Source organism: Anopheles funestus, chromosome 2RL (genome assembly GCF_943734845.2).
Source record: "Anopheles funestus chromosome 2RL, idAnoFuneDA-416_04, whole genome shotgun sequence".
Taxonomy (NCBI): domain Eukaryota; kingdom Metazoa; phylum Arthropoda; class Insecta; order Diptera; family Culicidae; genus Anopheles; species Anopheles funestus.
In genome coordinates, this window is record NC_064598.1 from 30,038,861 (window position 1) to 30,056,831 (window position 17,971).

The window sequence follows — 17,971 nt, forward strand, 5'->3', positions numbered from 1 at the left end:
AAGATGAGCAGAATAAGGTTTATCGTTGCTTTGTAAACATACACAATTTTACACACACAGGCTTTTAAATATACACAATTTAATTTTTTTTTGGTTTAGGAACAGCCAGGAATGCATTCCTGGCGTGCACAGGAATCCTTGAATTATGTTTTCCACGCAGCCAGATACTCAGTCCTTGCTACGGTCTGGATGGGATTTTATACCTGCTCCTGTCTTGTGAAACGGGCGTTGTTATCATGTACATGAGCTAATACAAATTATATATTTTGAAAATATTTATTTATTTCGGTGCATTATATAAGGAAAATATATGAAAAAGGAATGAACCAAACCGCTGTAGGTTCATTTATTCAGCCATTATTCAAATTAGGAAAAAACATGTGAATTGCTAGTCAAGTTAATAGATAATATACTAATGTAATGATAAAATATATCGTTACACTCTTTTTACAGGGTCTAATTCAATCGACGGGTGGATCGCAAAAAAAGGAAGATCCTCGGTATGCAGCTCGCCAACTCACGCCCTTATGCGTGTTTAAGCTATAAGGTCCAGTCCTGTAAGTATGTAGTATAAACTTGATTTAATATACAGTGTTTAAAATATTTAGTAAGATTTTTTCCATTGAATTATTGTTCACAACCCCATGATTACACTTCAAATCTGGGATGATCTAATGACTTCAACGTTAGTCAACAATTCAAAAATTGGACACGTTTAATTGTTTTTAAATGAAAGAGTTACAAGGGTAATACATATTTAACCTTTAAAAATTATATTATACATTTTTTTACTATCTATACCAACTCATTTAGCTGCATTATACGATTGTTTTAAGCTATCCATTTAAAAGATTTGAAACGGCTTAATAGTATAACACAATGGAAAGTATGCGGCGGCTGTAGATGAAAATGGCCGCCTTTCTCTCACGTTGCGTGTACGAGCGTTTCTCTCTGGACGGTGAAAATTGGGGGCTGTTTTCGAACTCAGCCGTGTATCTGCCTCACTCGATGCGAGTTTCGATGTTCGAAACCATCCCCAAACTCGCACCATCTTTGTCCCACCGTTTTCTCTTCCCATTCGCTCGGTTTATCTCGTGTTTGAGGGGGCAGTACAATATCTCCTTCACTTTCTATCGCTAATGGTCTCCCTTGCACTCCCATTCGTGCTGCTGCTGGCTTTATCAAAGACCGTGGATGTAGAGTTTTTATCGCACTCGCTTAACGTTTTGGGTGAGTTCAGCGTTGTTAGCGTATCGTTTCGGGTTCGTTGTGTGTGGAAAAAAAACAAACAAACGTTAGTTCATTTACCATCGGAATGAAAGTAACGCCGTGCAAAACGAGCAACTGAGTGGCCGAACAGTGTAGACCTGCATGCGTGTGGAAACACGGCAGCACTCAGATAACAGCTGTTGGCATGCGCACACCTTGTCCGTCTAATGTGGGACAGGCTGAGTTTTTCCGGACTGCCTCCGGATTTTCCTTACCCCGCCCCGGGGGGTTCGGTATCTACCGTACGGTGAGTGTCGGGAAAATGAATGTCGGTGTTTAGACAGTGTTTGTTGCATCGAGCGCCCCAGTAGCGAGCGAAAAGTAAAGTCACATTTTGCTCCCGTCGCGGTATCTAAATGTGAGCGAATCCACTCACGGTTAGGATGTATGGAAAAGCAGGGTTTTTTTCTGTTCTGTTCACCAGTGTAGTTAGCGTCAGGGCTGAGAGTTGAATGCTGAAAAGCCTCTAGGCAGGATCCAACCACTGGCCAGACGCGTTTCGAGTGTTAACAGATACGCATGGGAGTTGTATTTCCACGCGCACGAAGGTAGGAACAAGGAGTAAACGGGTAACACGAGCAGACAAAAGCGCTTTGTGTCCGGTGTTGTGCGTAGAGGAAAAACGAAAAATTGTTTGTGGCGATGAATGTTTGCTAATAAGTGGTTAAGCGGACACATTCTTGCAGTGGACTTGTAGCTAGTGGACGATGGTGCGATGGTTTTTGTTTCGATGACATTTCACTACATTCCACTGTTGCCGTATGTTGCCATTGCCAAGGGGTGGACAGAACATAATCTTTCGCCAGCTGTGAGTGAGTGGTGGTACGTGTTTTGTGGGGGAAAAGCTATGACGATCTGTCCCCGGTGTTGGTGTGTGTGTGTGCGCGAGTGTGGTGGATCATGAACCGTGCAGCACCGAGTGTGAAGTTCAATTGTTCCAAAGCTTTGCCCATCTAGCAGGCAGGTGTTTCGGTAGCAGACAACATTTTTTTTCTTGGGCGAGAGATCTCACCGTCAGTCACCCGGGCAGCAGCTCTTCAGTTTCAGTGCTGCTTGCATATTGTGCATCTTTAAGATTGTTTAGTTTAGTTGGGTTGTTTGTGGGGCGGCCAGGTTGATGCAGTGTTAATACAGTACCATTTGCAATTTAGCAATCTGAAACTATGCACCAAAGAATGGCCGTGCAGTGAGGGAGACGAAACGTGTTTTTTTGCGCGGTGTTGTGTGTGTTTGTGTGTGGATATTGGCATTGAATTTGAGTATTCCCGGCTAATATCGAGCTAGAACGAAACCGTAGACGGAGCTTATCGAAGCAAACCCATCTGTCAAACGGGTAAATTATTTATACATTCCGAGTGCACCATACCCCGAATCGGTACCGTACGGCACGATTGAACATGTAGATGGAGAACCTAATGTATCTATGTTTAATGTAATCGATGAGGTACTAGTAGGTGACCACCACGTCGTAGCGGCTGGCGTCTGACATTTTTTTTCTTCTCTCCCTCGATGATGCTAGCTTATCAGCAAAAGCTGGGTGACATTAGGCTTCGATGGTGTGCGTGTTGCGCCACCGAATGTTGCGTATGTTGTGTGATGTTTGACTGCGTAAACGTAGACCGTAACAGGCATGTGGGCACTGTGCTGTATTCCGGTTCCGCTTCTTCGCCAGATGCGTGCAACCCACCGTCGATGACGACATCGTTATCTGCTGATAACGTTTACCACCAGCGTAAACGTCAGTGCAGCGTATTGGAGCGTCTATTACGGCGTTGCACAACGGCACAACATGTACACGGCAACAGCAAAACAACTCGCCGTAAATCGATAGCTTATGAAACAGTGGCAATAATTGTTCAATGAAGAATGATGAAAAATTCAGCTAGGTAGAGTTGGTAATGCTTCCCCACGAGTGGTTTGGCGTTTTGTATTCGGTGTGACGTACGCAACATTCAGGCATACAAAAATAGCCTACTGTTTTGACAGTTTCTCTTCTGACGTATACATTTATAGTTTACCCCGTGCATGTAAGGCGAAGTGAGAGTGGAAAACTGTTCATTCACAGGATGCTTTACGCGAGAGCGACCTGAGTTTTCGGCTAGAGCGCGTTAAAGAGAAAGAGCAAACCTGGTTTGGTTGGAAAATTGGTTGAAAAGAATAGGGTGATATATGACCAAAAAAAAAAATACACTACGTTCACGAATACGTGCAAGAGTGGTTTTTAAAAAAACGCAAGCTGTATAATGGTTAAAAGTGGTTGTAGAAAAAACAAGAGCACAAATGAGAGAAAGCGAGCATAAGAGAAAACAGAAAAACAGGCACGCAACACATTTTCCCGATTGATTTTTCATGCCGCAAAGTTGGCACTGCCGTCGCTAGAAAACAGCGACAGTTTTCCGTTCCCTTTTCTTCGGCAATGATGTTTGCCGTATGTGTCATTTTCAGGCACCAGACCGTGTGGCAATAGGATCGTTGGAGAGGATTTTTTTTCCATTCCAATTTTCCATTGCTTATCGTGGACGCAATCTCTGCAATCCAATTGCTACTTGTACGGTGAGTGACGTAGGTTGTTACGGACTTTGAAGGTGTACGAATCGTTTCACATATTCTCTCGCTTGATGCTCTCCATTCTCTCATTCATGTGCGGTTGAAGTTTTCCTACCCACTGCACGTGTACAATTGTGCGGTGGTGTGAGTGTGCGTTAAAGTTATCCGGCACAACATACTACTTGCCCTAGCGCGGTTGGTTGGCATGGAAAATCCTAGCGACGCCGTGTACGCGATATGGCACACAATTTTCCTTGCGTTAGTAATGGTGGGTGCGCGCTCTCTGTGTCCATCAACTGGTGAATGTGCGCGTGAAGTGTTTACGACTATTTGACATTTGGGGATAGCTGTGAGTGAGCTGTGTAGTTTGCCGAACTACCGGCGCTTGGTGGATGGTTGAAAATGTGTTCAAATCCTGTGAGCTTTGAAGTGGATAAAAAAAATCGCAAGTGCTTTTTAACTTAAACGGTTCTTAGAAAGCGTTTAAATTGAGATTCATGATAGGTACATTAAAAATTAAATATAAAGAAGCGTTGTCCTAGCATTAGCGTGATCCTTGGGCAAATTGACGTTTTGTGTTATGACACATGAATAAAGATAATTTTTAGTAGTTGAAAAGATTTTAATTTTTTTTTGTTTGAATTAATCTGCGATAGGTATTGTATTTTATTGTTTAAGGTGTATTGTTCGTTTTATTATACATTTATTGAAGTTGGTTTACCGTTTTATCGTCTTTAATTTCATATCTTTTTTAAATTTTTCACTTCTTTTTTTTATTTATTTTTTACTTTGCTTTGCTTTACTTTTTTACTTTTTTTTACTTTACTTTTTTTTAAACCTAAACTTGGCTAGGGCATTCGTGTTAAGATGATTGATATTTTATCTTCTATCAATTCCCCCCTTGGAAGCCCTTCGACTATGAGTAAAAGTTTAGTTTGACAAAGCTTTTGTTTGGTACGGTTTTATGATTTAATAAAGATATTTGACTACATGTTTTTTGATAATTTTGCAATTATTTTCAATGCGCAGTATTCTAAAAATCGTGCATATAAAATATCAACAATTTTTAGAATGAATTCACCGTTGAAATTTCAACGTTTTATTGTCTCTCGGTGCTGTGGTCACGCAAAAACCTAACCACTTTCTTAAGCTGTACATAGTTAAACGGTACATCAAGCGCTTAATTATGATTTGAAGAGTGTTTTTTTTTGTTTATTACCGATGATACACAAATGATGAACGCAACGGACGATGTTCCTCATTACCGATAATCCGTACAACAAAAAAAAAACGATAATTATGAATGAACGCAAATCAATTCGGTTACACGCTACACCGACTCGAACGAAATCGGTCGAATCGTTTTGGGTAAAACGTTTCATAATTTCATCATTCTGCTGATGAAATATGTAATCGTTTCGTATTCGGTCAGAAGGTCGACCGCTGGATGGAGGGAAGACGCAACGGGAAAGGGCTAAAGATGTCCGGACGGACTAATGGCTCATCGAACGAATGTCCTGTTTGGCCCAGTTCTTTGCTCAACCTCCTATGCCTAGTATGTCCGGACAGTGAACAGTTTACTCCACCCCACAAAAACAAGCATTCCGGAACGCATCAATCATAGCGGAAAATTTCCCATCATTACACCGCCAGCGTGTCGAACGCTGTCCCAGCGCTTCAAGCGCGTTCGATGGAGCATCATATCGGCCCACCAGAAGCCCACCCCATAAACGGATGAAATGTCTTCGTGTGTTTTTTTTTGTTTAGCTACCATCATTAGACGGTGTTGGCAATTGGAAAGTTCTGAAGCGTTCTGATAGAAACTTCGGAATTGAATGGTGGACAGGAGGGAGGTTCCGATGGCACATTTTGCTTTTGCCTGGCATTTTACTGACGTCAGTAGGCGCTCTCGGTTAGATGAGAGCAGAGGCACAATTATACCATCGTCTAGACGCATCCATACTGTCTGCCGCAGAGGCATACGCACGTACACCCAGATAGGTAGTCGCGTCCTTCTTGCGAAGGAAACCATCCTAAACGCATTTTTGTTTCCGATCCAAACCAATGCCATGATGGAATATGGGTTTTTTGTGCAGCTTTGACAACCAACCCATGCTGGAACTCACCGTATCACTCACAACTCGTTGTAGTGGAGTTAAGGAGCTGGATTGAATCAAAGAATAAGCTCAAATGGCTCAAATCTTCGTTAACATTGACGTTCCACTGCTCGCACGAAAAACTCCTACGTACGCGATTAATCGTTTTTCGTGGGTGTCGTTTCCCACTACGAAAACCTATCGTCACATCCGAGAGTGCACGTTTCGGATGGCATAAATGAGCATAGAAACGGCGCATGCCTCAAACGAGTCACTCAGCGCACACAGCGCGTTCGGCATGTTCCGTGTTTTTTTTTTCTTTGGTTTGTAACTCCGTTCGTATCCTTAGACCGGAGACGAGTTCACTAGGGTACGGTGCCACTGGGATAAATGTGCGTTTGTTTACTCCCCTCCCGTCGCAAACGACCGATCCTGTTTTTCTCTTTTTTGTTTCACCTGCGACGCGAACCCGTCGGGTTTTTAGTAGGATACGGGCAGTGAGTGCCCCGAAAGCCTTTCGTGCATTCGGGGGTTTCTGCTCCATCTAGGTCCATTCGGTAGCAGGATCGGCACGAATAAAACTCAGCCAACGCTGGTATTCTGCGGTCAATTCGTGTCGCTTCGTTTCAGGACAAGTTGATCGCAGTAGCGAAGCGGAACGCTTTTTGTGTGTTTCCCACCCACGGCGTGTCGACTGTCAAGAAAGCACCAGTAGGTTAAAGGCTACGGTTACAGCCCCCGGGGCGTACATTCGCGAAAGGTCGTGCTGCGGAAAACACTGTCCACGCGGAAACCACTGTGCACGCGTGTGCTGTAGGTGACGGGATCAAATCATCGACGACGGTTTTTTGGCTAAACTTGCTTACCGATCATTACTATTCGTACGCGTTTCTACCTGGTGATTACATACTATACGTGTGCTCTTGTTAAGTTTATGTATCGCAATTTCGCTAGAGTTTATCGATGTGCTTTTTAAATTAGCCGCTTAGTTGGTGTGTGTGTGTACGCGTGTGTGTGTTAGAAGGAAATCCCACTGTTTCGTGGGTGTAGAAAATATTTTCCAAAAACCAGACTCATCGACTGTTGAAATAAACTAATACAGAATAATATTTCTATCAACTGTTAATCGTTATCGTCGGAATCGTTTTTAATCGAACTAGGGTGTAATGATGGCTTCAGGTGGCCGCAGTGTATGAAGTTGGAAGTTTTCAAACGTCTCGAAACAGAGTTGTGCCGATCTTCACAATATTAATTTGTCCCCTCTGGTCACTATCTTGGGTCACCTTTCTCTACGATATCACAGATAAGCTACAAAACGTGCTCGTGGGTGCTTGGAGAAGAACACTAATGCATCCCAGGCGTAAGTGAGTCCAGCGGGTTTGTTGTTGTGAATGCGTTCCATAAGCAGTTCGTGTTGTTAACGTGACCGTGATTACTACCGTGTTAAGTTGACGTACCGTAAGTGTCCCCCCCAAAAAAAAAGGAATGTGAAATTAAATTCATAAAAAGGTGTTAAACGTATAAAAGTGTATAATATCGTGTGAACTGCGTTGGTGTGAAGTATCGGGCAAAATAAGGGCAAGTGAGGTTGTACTCATTCGTTCGTACTAATCCTGGTACTGGTTTGGAATTACGTGAAATACGTGCAATTGTTTGTTGTTGCGTACAACAAACGCGTGGAAGGCCTGTGTAAGGTGTTAATAAAATTGTACTAAGTGTGGCTCGTGAAGGCTTGAAGCAATTTGTAAGTGACTTGTAACTTAAGAGTAGCGAGTAACTTAAGAGTGTGTGTTTACGATTCCGGTAGCGTTAGGAGTGCGGCACAGTCTGTACTAGCTTTGTGGGCCAGTGAGCCGTCCCGTTCCAGCACGGTGCAGGAACGGAACAGAGCAATGGGTGATTTTCTATACTCCAGCTCTGTTCTTGCGAACGAGTCGTGCGTGGCTAATCCGTCGCTGCTCGACACGCTCAGCATCAATAATCTGCTGAACATTAAGCATTTGGCGGGTACGCCCGGGCCCGACATTGCCGGTACGGGCATCTCGGACAGCCTGGGCACGATCGGTGAATCTTCCTCCTCGTCGTCCTCGGTGTCGATGGGTGAGCGCACCAAAACCAACGGTAACGGTGGCAACGGTTCCAAAATGTCTGCCAGCGGTGGATCGTCGGGTTCGTTGTCGCTGGGCGTTGCTACCGGCGGTTCCAGTGCATCCGTCGTCGATGGACCGGGAGGGCTGCTGATGGCATCGAGCGTTGCCGCTTCGAGCTGTGGCGTCGGTGGCCTCTCTTCAGTGTCTAGCATCATCACAACGGCCATGTCGTCGGATGGTTGCTCGTTGTCATCCGTATCGGCGGCACGTGAACTTTCCATGGCGTTAGGTTCGGCCGCAGCCGGCAGTGTCGGTGAGGCGACGGTGACTTCATCGTTACTGAACGGTGGTAGCATTACATCGCCATCGATAGTGAACCTTGGCGGGCATGGTGGGGTAAATGGGATGGGCAGTAACAGCGGCAATAGCTCCAATGGCAACCACAACAGTACAGGACACAACCACAGCAATAATGGAGTGAGTAGTGCTGGTGCTGGCACACTGTGCGTGAATGGAAACGCTGGTGGCAATCAAAACAGCGCCAACAATAATCTGCTGCTGGATGGTGGCACCGACCAGCTGCAGCTGCAGTCTGTAGCCGAAGAGCTCAGCCTGAAGGCGACCGATTTGAGCTGTCTCGGTGTTACGTCCAACCTGATGAATGGATCATCGCACATCGGTTCCTGCCTAGCACCGAACGGGCTCGGTTTCGGAACATCCCCAGACCATTCCAGCCCCTGGTCGACGGGCCCGGATGAAACAACGTCCGGACAGGGCAGTTCCGGTGGTGCCCACCTATCCATGAATGGGTTGGGAGCGTTCCAGAATTTCTCCAACAATCTCTACAGTGGTGCCGTCGTGGCGGCTGCCGCCGCTGCTGCAGCTGCAGCTGCTCAGCAGCAGCAACAACAGCAGCAGCAACAGCAACAGCAGCAACAACAGCAACAACAGCATCAGCAGCAGCGTCGTGCTATAACGGCGTCACATGGTGGTTTCCCCAATCATCATCATGGTATTTCACCCAACGGTTTATCCGTGCATGGAAATGCAATGTTGCAGCAGCAACAACAACAACAACAGCAGCAACAACAACAACAGCAACAACAACAAAATCAGTATAAAAATTCATACCCTTCTTGGTCGAATCCGGGACCATGGTCACAGCAACAGTCCACCCAACAACAGCAGCAACAACATCATCAGCAGCAAGTGCATCAGCACCAACAACAACAACAACAACAGCAGCAAAGTTCGTTATCCTCCTGGAATCGTGGTCGCTCCGTTTCGAGCCTCAATCCATCCGGTCTAGGCCCGAATGGTTTACACTCACGCAAACCGCCCCATCAGTCCGGCAATCAGTCCCTCTCACCGTACGGTATCGGTAACGGCGGCCATCTGCAGCAATCCCACCATCACCAGCAGCAACATTCGCATCAGCAACAGAGCATGCAACAACATCAGCATCATCAGCAGCAGCAGCAGCACCATCACCATCCGTCGCACCATCAGTCGAACGCACTGCAGCCGTTACAATCGAACCTTGCCAACTCGCCATCGCGCTACAGACGCAGCACCTCGTCTATTCCATTCCCGAACAAACCGTCCCTCACCATATCTGCCACGGGTAGTGTTGGTGGTGGTGGTGGAGGCGGCAGCGGGATCGTTGGTAGCGGTGGCAGTGTAGGAGGCATCGGTTCCGGTGGCTTTCCCGGGCCACTCGACGTAGTGTCGGGTATCGATGAGAATCGTGATCCATTCCTTTCATCGTATCAGGTGAGTGACGGTTTACCTCTGAATGCTTTGTTTAAATGCTTTACCTTAATGCACACACACAAGCACATTCACGCCACCGATTTGTTGTCATGCATTACGCAAAAGGTATGAGAGGAGCGCAAGGAGCGGAACTAAGACGCACTGGGCGCATGTCAATGGTGAACGTAACGGGATTGAGTAATGCATCCGTGCACCATCACCCTCGCCTGCCTGCCAAAAAAACCGATGTTCGTACACGGTGCAAAAGTGGCCATTTTTAGCTTACCAACAAGTAACAACACTTGACCTTGAAACATTACTCCTACCAAACGATGGTTAAGGAGAATGGTTTCTACGGAAGGGCATCATCCTTTTTCCCGGCGGTGGAATCGTACCGTTTCGGTGTTGGGGTTTTTTTTTGTAAGAATACTACACATCAAGACGGTATGACACTTTCCACCCGGCTGCACCCCTCCCCCACCCGGCCGGTTCCACGTGACCAATGTTTAACCTGCGACAAGCGAAAGTGTGCGGCTGCTAGCGAAAGTAACCGTCGATATAAATTGTTTGGATTTATTTTTACCACTCCGACCAGCGTGCGGCTAAGCGCGAAAGAACAAAGAAAGAAATATCCGTCGGGAGTTAGTTTTGGCTGCCAAACGACGCACACCGCTGTGGATGGTGTGTGTACATTAACCGTCCGTCGTTTGTTAGCGGCAAGGTCGGGAAGGTTTGGTTTTTTATCTGTATCTGATAGATTGTTCATCTATGCTCGGTGGTTCTTTGTCACTGTTGTTACCTGCGCACCTACTCTGAAGGAGGACATTGTACTAATGCACAATAGTAAATGGTGATCGAACAATTTTTTTTAAACATGGGCTTGATTATGATTTTTGGTTTGATATGATTTTTGTTGTTGTATTTATTCTGTTTGATAAACGAAGGAATGAATTAAGTAGAAGAAGATGAGGGTAGTATCATGTTCAAATTAGTGATGCCATGTTATTTAACTCCTGTCATCCATCGTCACCTTCGTTCATTGATTGATTTTTCGGTCAATACCAGACATTACACGCACACACACGCATGTGTTAGTTTGTGCTAGGTCCTACTTGTTGAAATACGAGTCTTGTAGTAATATAAAAGGGTAATGATGTTCCAACAAAGATCATCTCGGGTTTTTTTGACGGTACGATCAGTTAGAATTTTTCAGTTTCAGGAAAATCAATAACTGTATTAGATGGTACCGAGTACTTTTTTGTCGACATATCAATTGCCAGAGTGAAGAAGCAATATTTATGACTAGATTAATGAATTATATGAAGAATGTTAATGCAGCCTTTGGGCTGTGTATAAAATTCGTTATCTGATTATTTTTTCTCATTAATCGCATTCAGGTTCATGTACTTTAAGTAGATTTGATTTAATGTCAAAGAGCTGGTTCTAGCGCTATCAAGCGTTTTAAGCATTTTTTTGTTAGTTACCTATAGTAATTAACATAATTTACATGTTTTAATATCAATGTTTTCTAAGTTTTAATTACTTGTTTTAATATAATTTTAAATGTGTTAATATCCTTCGGCGGAATTTTTTATTTACAATGAATTGAAGGAGTTGAATTGAATCATTTGAAGGAATTGATGTACTTAAAACTTAAATTTTGTTATTCAAAATGAAGTGTACAATTCCAAACGTAATGTAATTTCGATTAATAATGATATTAATCCAGTAAAACTAAGAAATCGTTCATATATATGTATATTTGTTTATGAATTATTCATCATTTATTTAATACGAATAAATAAAAATATTTGCCATTTACAGTAGGAAATTTATATTATTATTTTATTCATTTCAAATTCATTTACCACTACAAAACGATCGCAAAACTATTGTAATAAAGTAGCTTTTGTGATAGTTTGCAATTTTCATATGTGGTTCCTTCTCGTTGCAAAGTAAGCTAAAGCTACGAAAAATATATTCCCAGATGCACTGATATTACTGTGCAGAAGCTCATCAGGTGTTCAGTGGAGGTTGCTTAATTTAAATCGCCTGCACTTAAGCACATTAAATCTTGCAACCGTTGCAAACTCTCCCACTCGCGAAAGTACCCAAGCTACCAGAGCCAGGACTACCCTTTTGCAATTGATGGCACGCGAGTAGGTTAACTCGGGCAGAAGTACTTGTGTTCCTGGGAAAAGTTTTGCCTGTCATTTGGCACAACGTGACAGGCTGTTGCACCAGGTCCGTTTATGGTACCGTTAATGAAATGCGTCTACCATTAATCGCCACACTTACTGGTGCGGGTGCATTCATCCTGAAAGCGACCCGATAACACGTTACCGACGGGTTTTGCTGCTGAAAATCGGTGGAAACATGAAGTGCGCATTTTACGTTTCCGGGGTAAAAATTTATGAACCTTATGGTGAGATTGAACGTGGGCTAATGGCGCTAGTGTTGGGCAGTTGGTTAAGAACTGATTACGGAAGTGTGAAGTAACAGGAGACAACCCGTTACGATTCGTTTGCTAATTAATTAATCAGTGTTTTTTCGTGATTCGTTGAACAAAAGCTAGAGTCACCAACTGCTTTATTATGTACTGTTGTGCGAGTGGAATTATGAAATAATTTTTTTTACGTTTGAATTCTTCCAGATTTTTGCAATGAAAATAATGAATGAAGCAGTATTTTTATGAAGCTCCAGAACTACAGCGAATAATCAAAGAGATTAGTTATGAACTATTACAAAATGCTTGTAATACAAATTTTGTATTTTTTCGGGGCGGCCCGGTGGTGCATGTGATAAACGACGCCGGTCCACACGGCAGGACCAGGTTCAAATCCCATCCGGACCGTCCTTCCGTAGCATGGACTGACTATCCTGCTACGTGGTAAAATAAGTCTTGATACGGCCAGGCCGTTCTAACCGAGCATAACAAAATTTGTATTTTTCACTAAGCCATTTCTACCTAGAAACAGAATTGAAAACAAAGGCGTATGAAGTTCTTAAAAAAAGAAAGACGAAAAAAGTCTACAAAAACTGACAAAAGAACAAACGAAATCTGCTCACTATAGAAAATCTGACAACGGGTGGTCGTGCTGTCAGACGGCAGTACGGCGGGGGGATCAGGAGTGAAAGCGTAACGCGGTACCCAAATATGTTTGATTTGATCCAAGGCGTTACAAGCCGAAAGCATTGTGTATGAAACAGAACTGGAATAAAGACCACGTCAAGGCACGGACGATATGGTGGCTGGTGGCACCAGAATAGAGCGTTTTAGAGTGGCCCACATTTTCTTGCCAACCGCCATCTTGGGTTTGGAACGGCAAACGAACAGTCGAGGCACTATTCAGGCTGTTGGCTGTTTCTTTCTGGTGACGAATGTGCTAGGTATCCCACAGGAGCTAGGCTTTGTGCCACGAATGGATTAAAAAAAAAGGAAAAAAAATACACACACAGGCACACAACGATGCCACCACATACCGACACGTTCCCAGCGTGGTGAGCATTGAGCATAATGTGGGTCCAGGATAATGACGTCATTAAAAGCATCTTTTTGACCTACTTTTCATTTGCATCATTCGAATCCAACCTAACAGCGAAGGCGGCATTCGTGTATGGTGGGTTTATAACAAAAAAAAAACAAGGAAGAAAAAAAAAGACAAAACACACATATACATAGAAAGAAAAGAAATAAAACACGTTGATTGTGTTGCTGATATTCGCAATGGCAAAACCTCGATCGTACTCTACTAAAGCCCACGCGTACCATCCCGTGTGGTGTGAGTGTGCGCAAACCCCGGTATTATCCCCTGGTTTGGAGCTAGGCTTTGCTTTGACGGTTTCGTGTATGTGTGTGTGTGTGTGGGTATCAATGCTTGGTTCGGTGTAGGCGTGGGAATGTGCCCGCTTGCTAGCAACATTCGTTGCGTTCCCAAGTGCCGATGGTTTTTGGTGACTTTGTGTGTTTTATGTTCCCGTTTTTTTCCCTCATTCACTCTTTTCGTATAGTTTGTAACACTGTTCAACGAAAAAAAATACGGGTAACGGCTTCAAACGATTGAGTTTTGCCGTTTTTTTTTCGTATGCGTTCTTCATTGGCTTCGTTTCCTGGAATGTACAGTGTTGCCTCCGTTCCGATGATGCTGACATTTGACGTTTCCGATCGGATGGCTTACGGGAAGGACGACTTTCTCGACAGCCTCCATATGTGTTTGGTGTGGTGTTGGAAACTATATCCTGCTAGGAGTAACAGTAAGGGAGAGAAGGATTCATGAAACTGATCCCAGCACAAGAGAACACAAGCACAGGACGTTAGCAGAGTGTGAATTAATGGAATGCAGTGTCATTTCGGTGGAATCGATCGTAACCAACATCTACACTTCCTTAGGCGAGAGTGTAGTGTTTTTTTGGAATGTGTTTTATTTCAAGTTGATTGTCGATTGAAATGGAGCTTTTGTTCACTTAATTGAATGTATGAACTACATCGGATCTAAAATAATCTCTAAGTATACTGAACTGAGAAATTAAAAAAAGATATACGATTATTTGAATTTGTTATCTTTAATATATAAATGAGAAAACTATTCAATTTCTACGCATGAATGGTAGTAAAAATTTTGTCAGCAAAATAAGATCGATACATGCCCGAAGACCGATGAATAAGGTTATATATTTATAAGTCTAAATAAACTTAAACTAAAATACAGCAACAACGAAAAAAGAGAAAGAATAAAAACAGCAACCAGCATCGGTTCAGATGAAAAATATGTCCTACGTGGGATGATTATGGAAATTTTTCCTTTACAGTTTTTGCCATTTGTGAGCTTTTCTAGCTTTAGTTTCTAGCAATGTGTACGACTAGGGATTTTGTTTTATTTCACTTCGTTCGCTTGCTGACGGTAAGCATAACAAAAAATGCTTATTCTGGTATCACCAATTGACCTTTCGAAATGGTCGAGGTTCAATCGGAATGGAATTTCGATTTGGCTAGCAACCGTGACAAGTGTATTTGTGTTGAAAGTTTAAAGCAGTTTATTTAAAATATATTTTTGTTTTTTTCTTTTAAACTTATGAGAGTAGACCTTGCTATGTTGCTTATATACTTCATTGCAAATGTTTAAATATTTATAACTCTTCCTGAATGCGTGACACATAAATAATATTGCCTAAAATCTTACGAAGGATCTTTAAACAAAATATTTAAGAAAAGGATCTTCCGAAAATGTGAAAATGAAATGCTGTTTTTGCAAAGCAACTTGGGGAAATCTGATGCCTGAAAAAACTATGCTAAATAGTAGCTTGAAACAACTGAATTAAAGAAAAACTTTGCGCACGTTTGCCAGGCGTGTAAAGGGTACCGATTGTAAAATACAATGGACTGGCTGTTCTAACGCGAATAATAAAAGAGTATGAGGATCGTGTCATGTTCGGTACATCACATTTAAGTTTTCAGTTTGGTCATCACCAGTTCGATTCGTTCCCTTGTTTTTTTGTTTGCTCTACAGAACGAAACGAACGGACAACCCAACGTTACTCGTTTGGTAGGTTCAAATGGATGTAAACCTGCCAAGACACGGTCTGGGAGGCAACGGTTGGAAAAGATTTAAAATGTTAACTGGTAGGGTTTGTTCTTATGGTCTTTGGCCAATACAGCAGGACACCCCTTGGCCGCCCAAGTCTGACGTGAGTTGAAGGAACGCGCTGGAATTTCGGACGTTTTGGCTAAACGCGAACATGCGTATGTGTGTGTTTGTGTGCCTGTGTGTATGATGGAGAATGTCTGCATGTGGCATTGGCGTCATGGTTCGTAGTATCCTGGTCGTGTCCTCGTAATCGTTGGTCTCGCTACCATCGGGCTCGACGTCGCCAAAGCTTTCTGCCTGTTCCGTTTGCTCCGCTTTGCCGGTGGTAATTTATTCACTACGTTTTCTGTCGAGTGTATGTTATTCTGGTCGATTTGGTTTGTTTCTTCGTTTCTCATCCAGTTTGCACTCCTGCTTACAACGGATTCTCATGTTTCTGCTACTGTTTGGCTGTGAGGTTTCCGAACCCATCTCGGTCGGGGAGCAAATCGTCAGATGGTTGGCGAGTGGAATGTTTGAGAAAATCGATGATGAGTCGAAGCTACTCGTTTGCTTCAGAACCAGCAAGTTCTGTTTGCTCGATGACAACGAGCAACGCCTCTAATGTGTTTGAACCGCTATGGAACACGGTTACGAAATGGAGGCGCATGGTGGTTCATTAAAATGAATTCACTGTGTCTAGTTCACAGCACATTTTTGCTGTGTATTGTACACTTGGCTGGTTGTTGTTTTAAATATATTACAATATTAAAAAATAGAGAAGTTAGTTTTATATTGTATATTAGAACTGTTAGGAAATATTCGCTAAACATGGCAAAAAAGGGTAGGCTGTTATTTTTTTTTAATATGTGATTGTCATTTTGGATGTAGCTAAAGTATCATATCCAATGCAAAAGCTATCGTTTTTGATCATTGAAAGAATTAAGATTACGGAAGCAACGCCTCGAATATGCTTGAGCCGCCATGGAAAACGGTTTAGAAATGGAGGCGAATGGTGGTTCATGAAAATGCTTTCACTTTTTCTAATTCACAACACAGTTTTGTAGAGTTGAATACATTTAGTTGGTTGTTTTTTTAAATCTATTAGAAAATGAAAAAAATTAAACCGAGCTATTAAGAAATGCAATTGCGAAACATGGCAAAAAATGGTTTTTTCGATATTTTGTTTTTGAATAAAATTATCATTTTGGATGTGGCTAAACAATCATATCCATTGCAAAAACTTTGATTGATGATCATTGAAAAAATCAAAGTACGGAAATCATTGTTTAATGATTACAACGAGCAACGCTTCTAATGGGATTGAGTCGCTAAGGAAAACGGTTCCGAAATGGAGGCGCATGGTGGTTCATTAATATTTTAGTTGTGTCTAATTCGCAACACATTTTCGTTGTGTAATGTTGAGTACATTGGACTGGTTATTGTTTTAAATATATTAAAATATAGAAAAGTTAAATGAATGTTAAATTAAATTTTGAACCGAACTATTACGAAATACCGCTGAACAGAAGAGGTGGACAAAGTTAATTTTCTTTTCGATTCTTTTTTTTAATGGGATTGTCATTTTGAATGTAGCTCAACTATCATTTGAGCTACAAAAAATGTTGTTGTTGATCATTGAAAGAAAACAGATAACGGGAATCAATGTTCAATGCTAACAACGAGCAACGCCTCTAATAGGGGCGCATGGTGGTTCATTAAAATATTTCACTGTGTCTGATTCCCAATACATTTTTGTTGTACATATATTGTGGAGTACATTGAACTGTTATTTTAAATATATCACAATATAAAAAGATGAATAAGATTAAAAATGGAATATTGGACTGAACTATGCAGAACTACTCGCTAAACGTGGAAAAAATGGGGTTACTTTTTGATACATTTGTTAATGAGGAGAAAGTCGCCCCTTTTAAATAAGTTAGCTGTGAATTGTTTTCCCCAAAAATTGTATAACTTAAGAACAAACTTTACGGCGCATTAATGCAAAACTTTAACAAAGATCTCACCATGAGTTACCTAATGATATGCATAAATATTTCGTGTTTTCTTTCGTTTTAATTCTTTACACATGTACAACGGCTGAAGCTTTTGTACCGATGTTGGAAGTGATTGATTATCTTTAACTTCGAATCGAAAAGCTTCAGTGAAAGAATACACCATTTTCTGTCTCAAAATTTCCACGAAATTCGACTTCCTTCTCGCACTAATGCGCACACAACGCACAACTACAAGCACAGAAGCGATCGATCAGTTCAGATGATCCTTATCATGGGTTTAGCTTGCCGTGCGGTTAACGCTGAAAGGCACAAAAGGCTCAAGATCGTTTGTTCAATAGCTGATTCGCGGCCCCGTAAGACAATGGCGTTCCCGGTGGCCTTTACAATGCCACGCTAACCGTTGCCGATTTCGCTCAGGCCGTTCCCGTACGGGAACGGGACGATATTTGGTTATGTAAATTCTGCTCTCTTTACCCATTTTGCTTTTCACTTTCTTTCTTCCCGCTGCTGTCCATGTGTGGGTTTTGTGCTGTGCTGTGGGAAACCGTTTTCGAAACGACACTCGTACAACCAGCAGTTCTGTTCTAGCCAAGCAAATACCGCTGTGTGCCGGGCCGTGATGTAAATGTGTA

The 17,971-nt window shown here is 42.5% G+C and overlaps 1 protein-coding gene across 6 annotated transcripts in view; it reads left to right on the plus strand.

Annotated features, from left to right (window-relative positions):
- Positions 1 to 1,498: 1,498 nt before the first annotated feature.
- The window catches only part of LOC125765772 (cytoplasmic polyadenylation element-binding protein 3), a 220,136-nt gene continuing 203,663 nt past the window's right edge, over positions 1,499 to 17,971 (plus strand). For 2 of the 6 annotated variants that reach the window (XM_049431235.1, XM_049431234.1), the window contains exon 1: positions 6,511 to 9,775. In XM_049431235.1, the coding sequence (XP_049287192.1) occupies positions 7,805 to 9,775 (1,971 nt within the window). In that variant the 5' untranslated portion in view covers positions 6,511 to 7,804. Of the gene's footprint in view, positions 1,517 to 1,551; positions 2,092 to 6,510; positions 9,776 to 17,971 lie in introns of those variants that run through there. The other 4 variants (XM_049431233.1, XM_049431232.1, XM_049431230.1 and 1 more) reach the window with 4 other exon arrangements.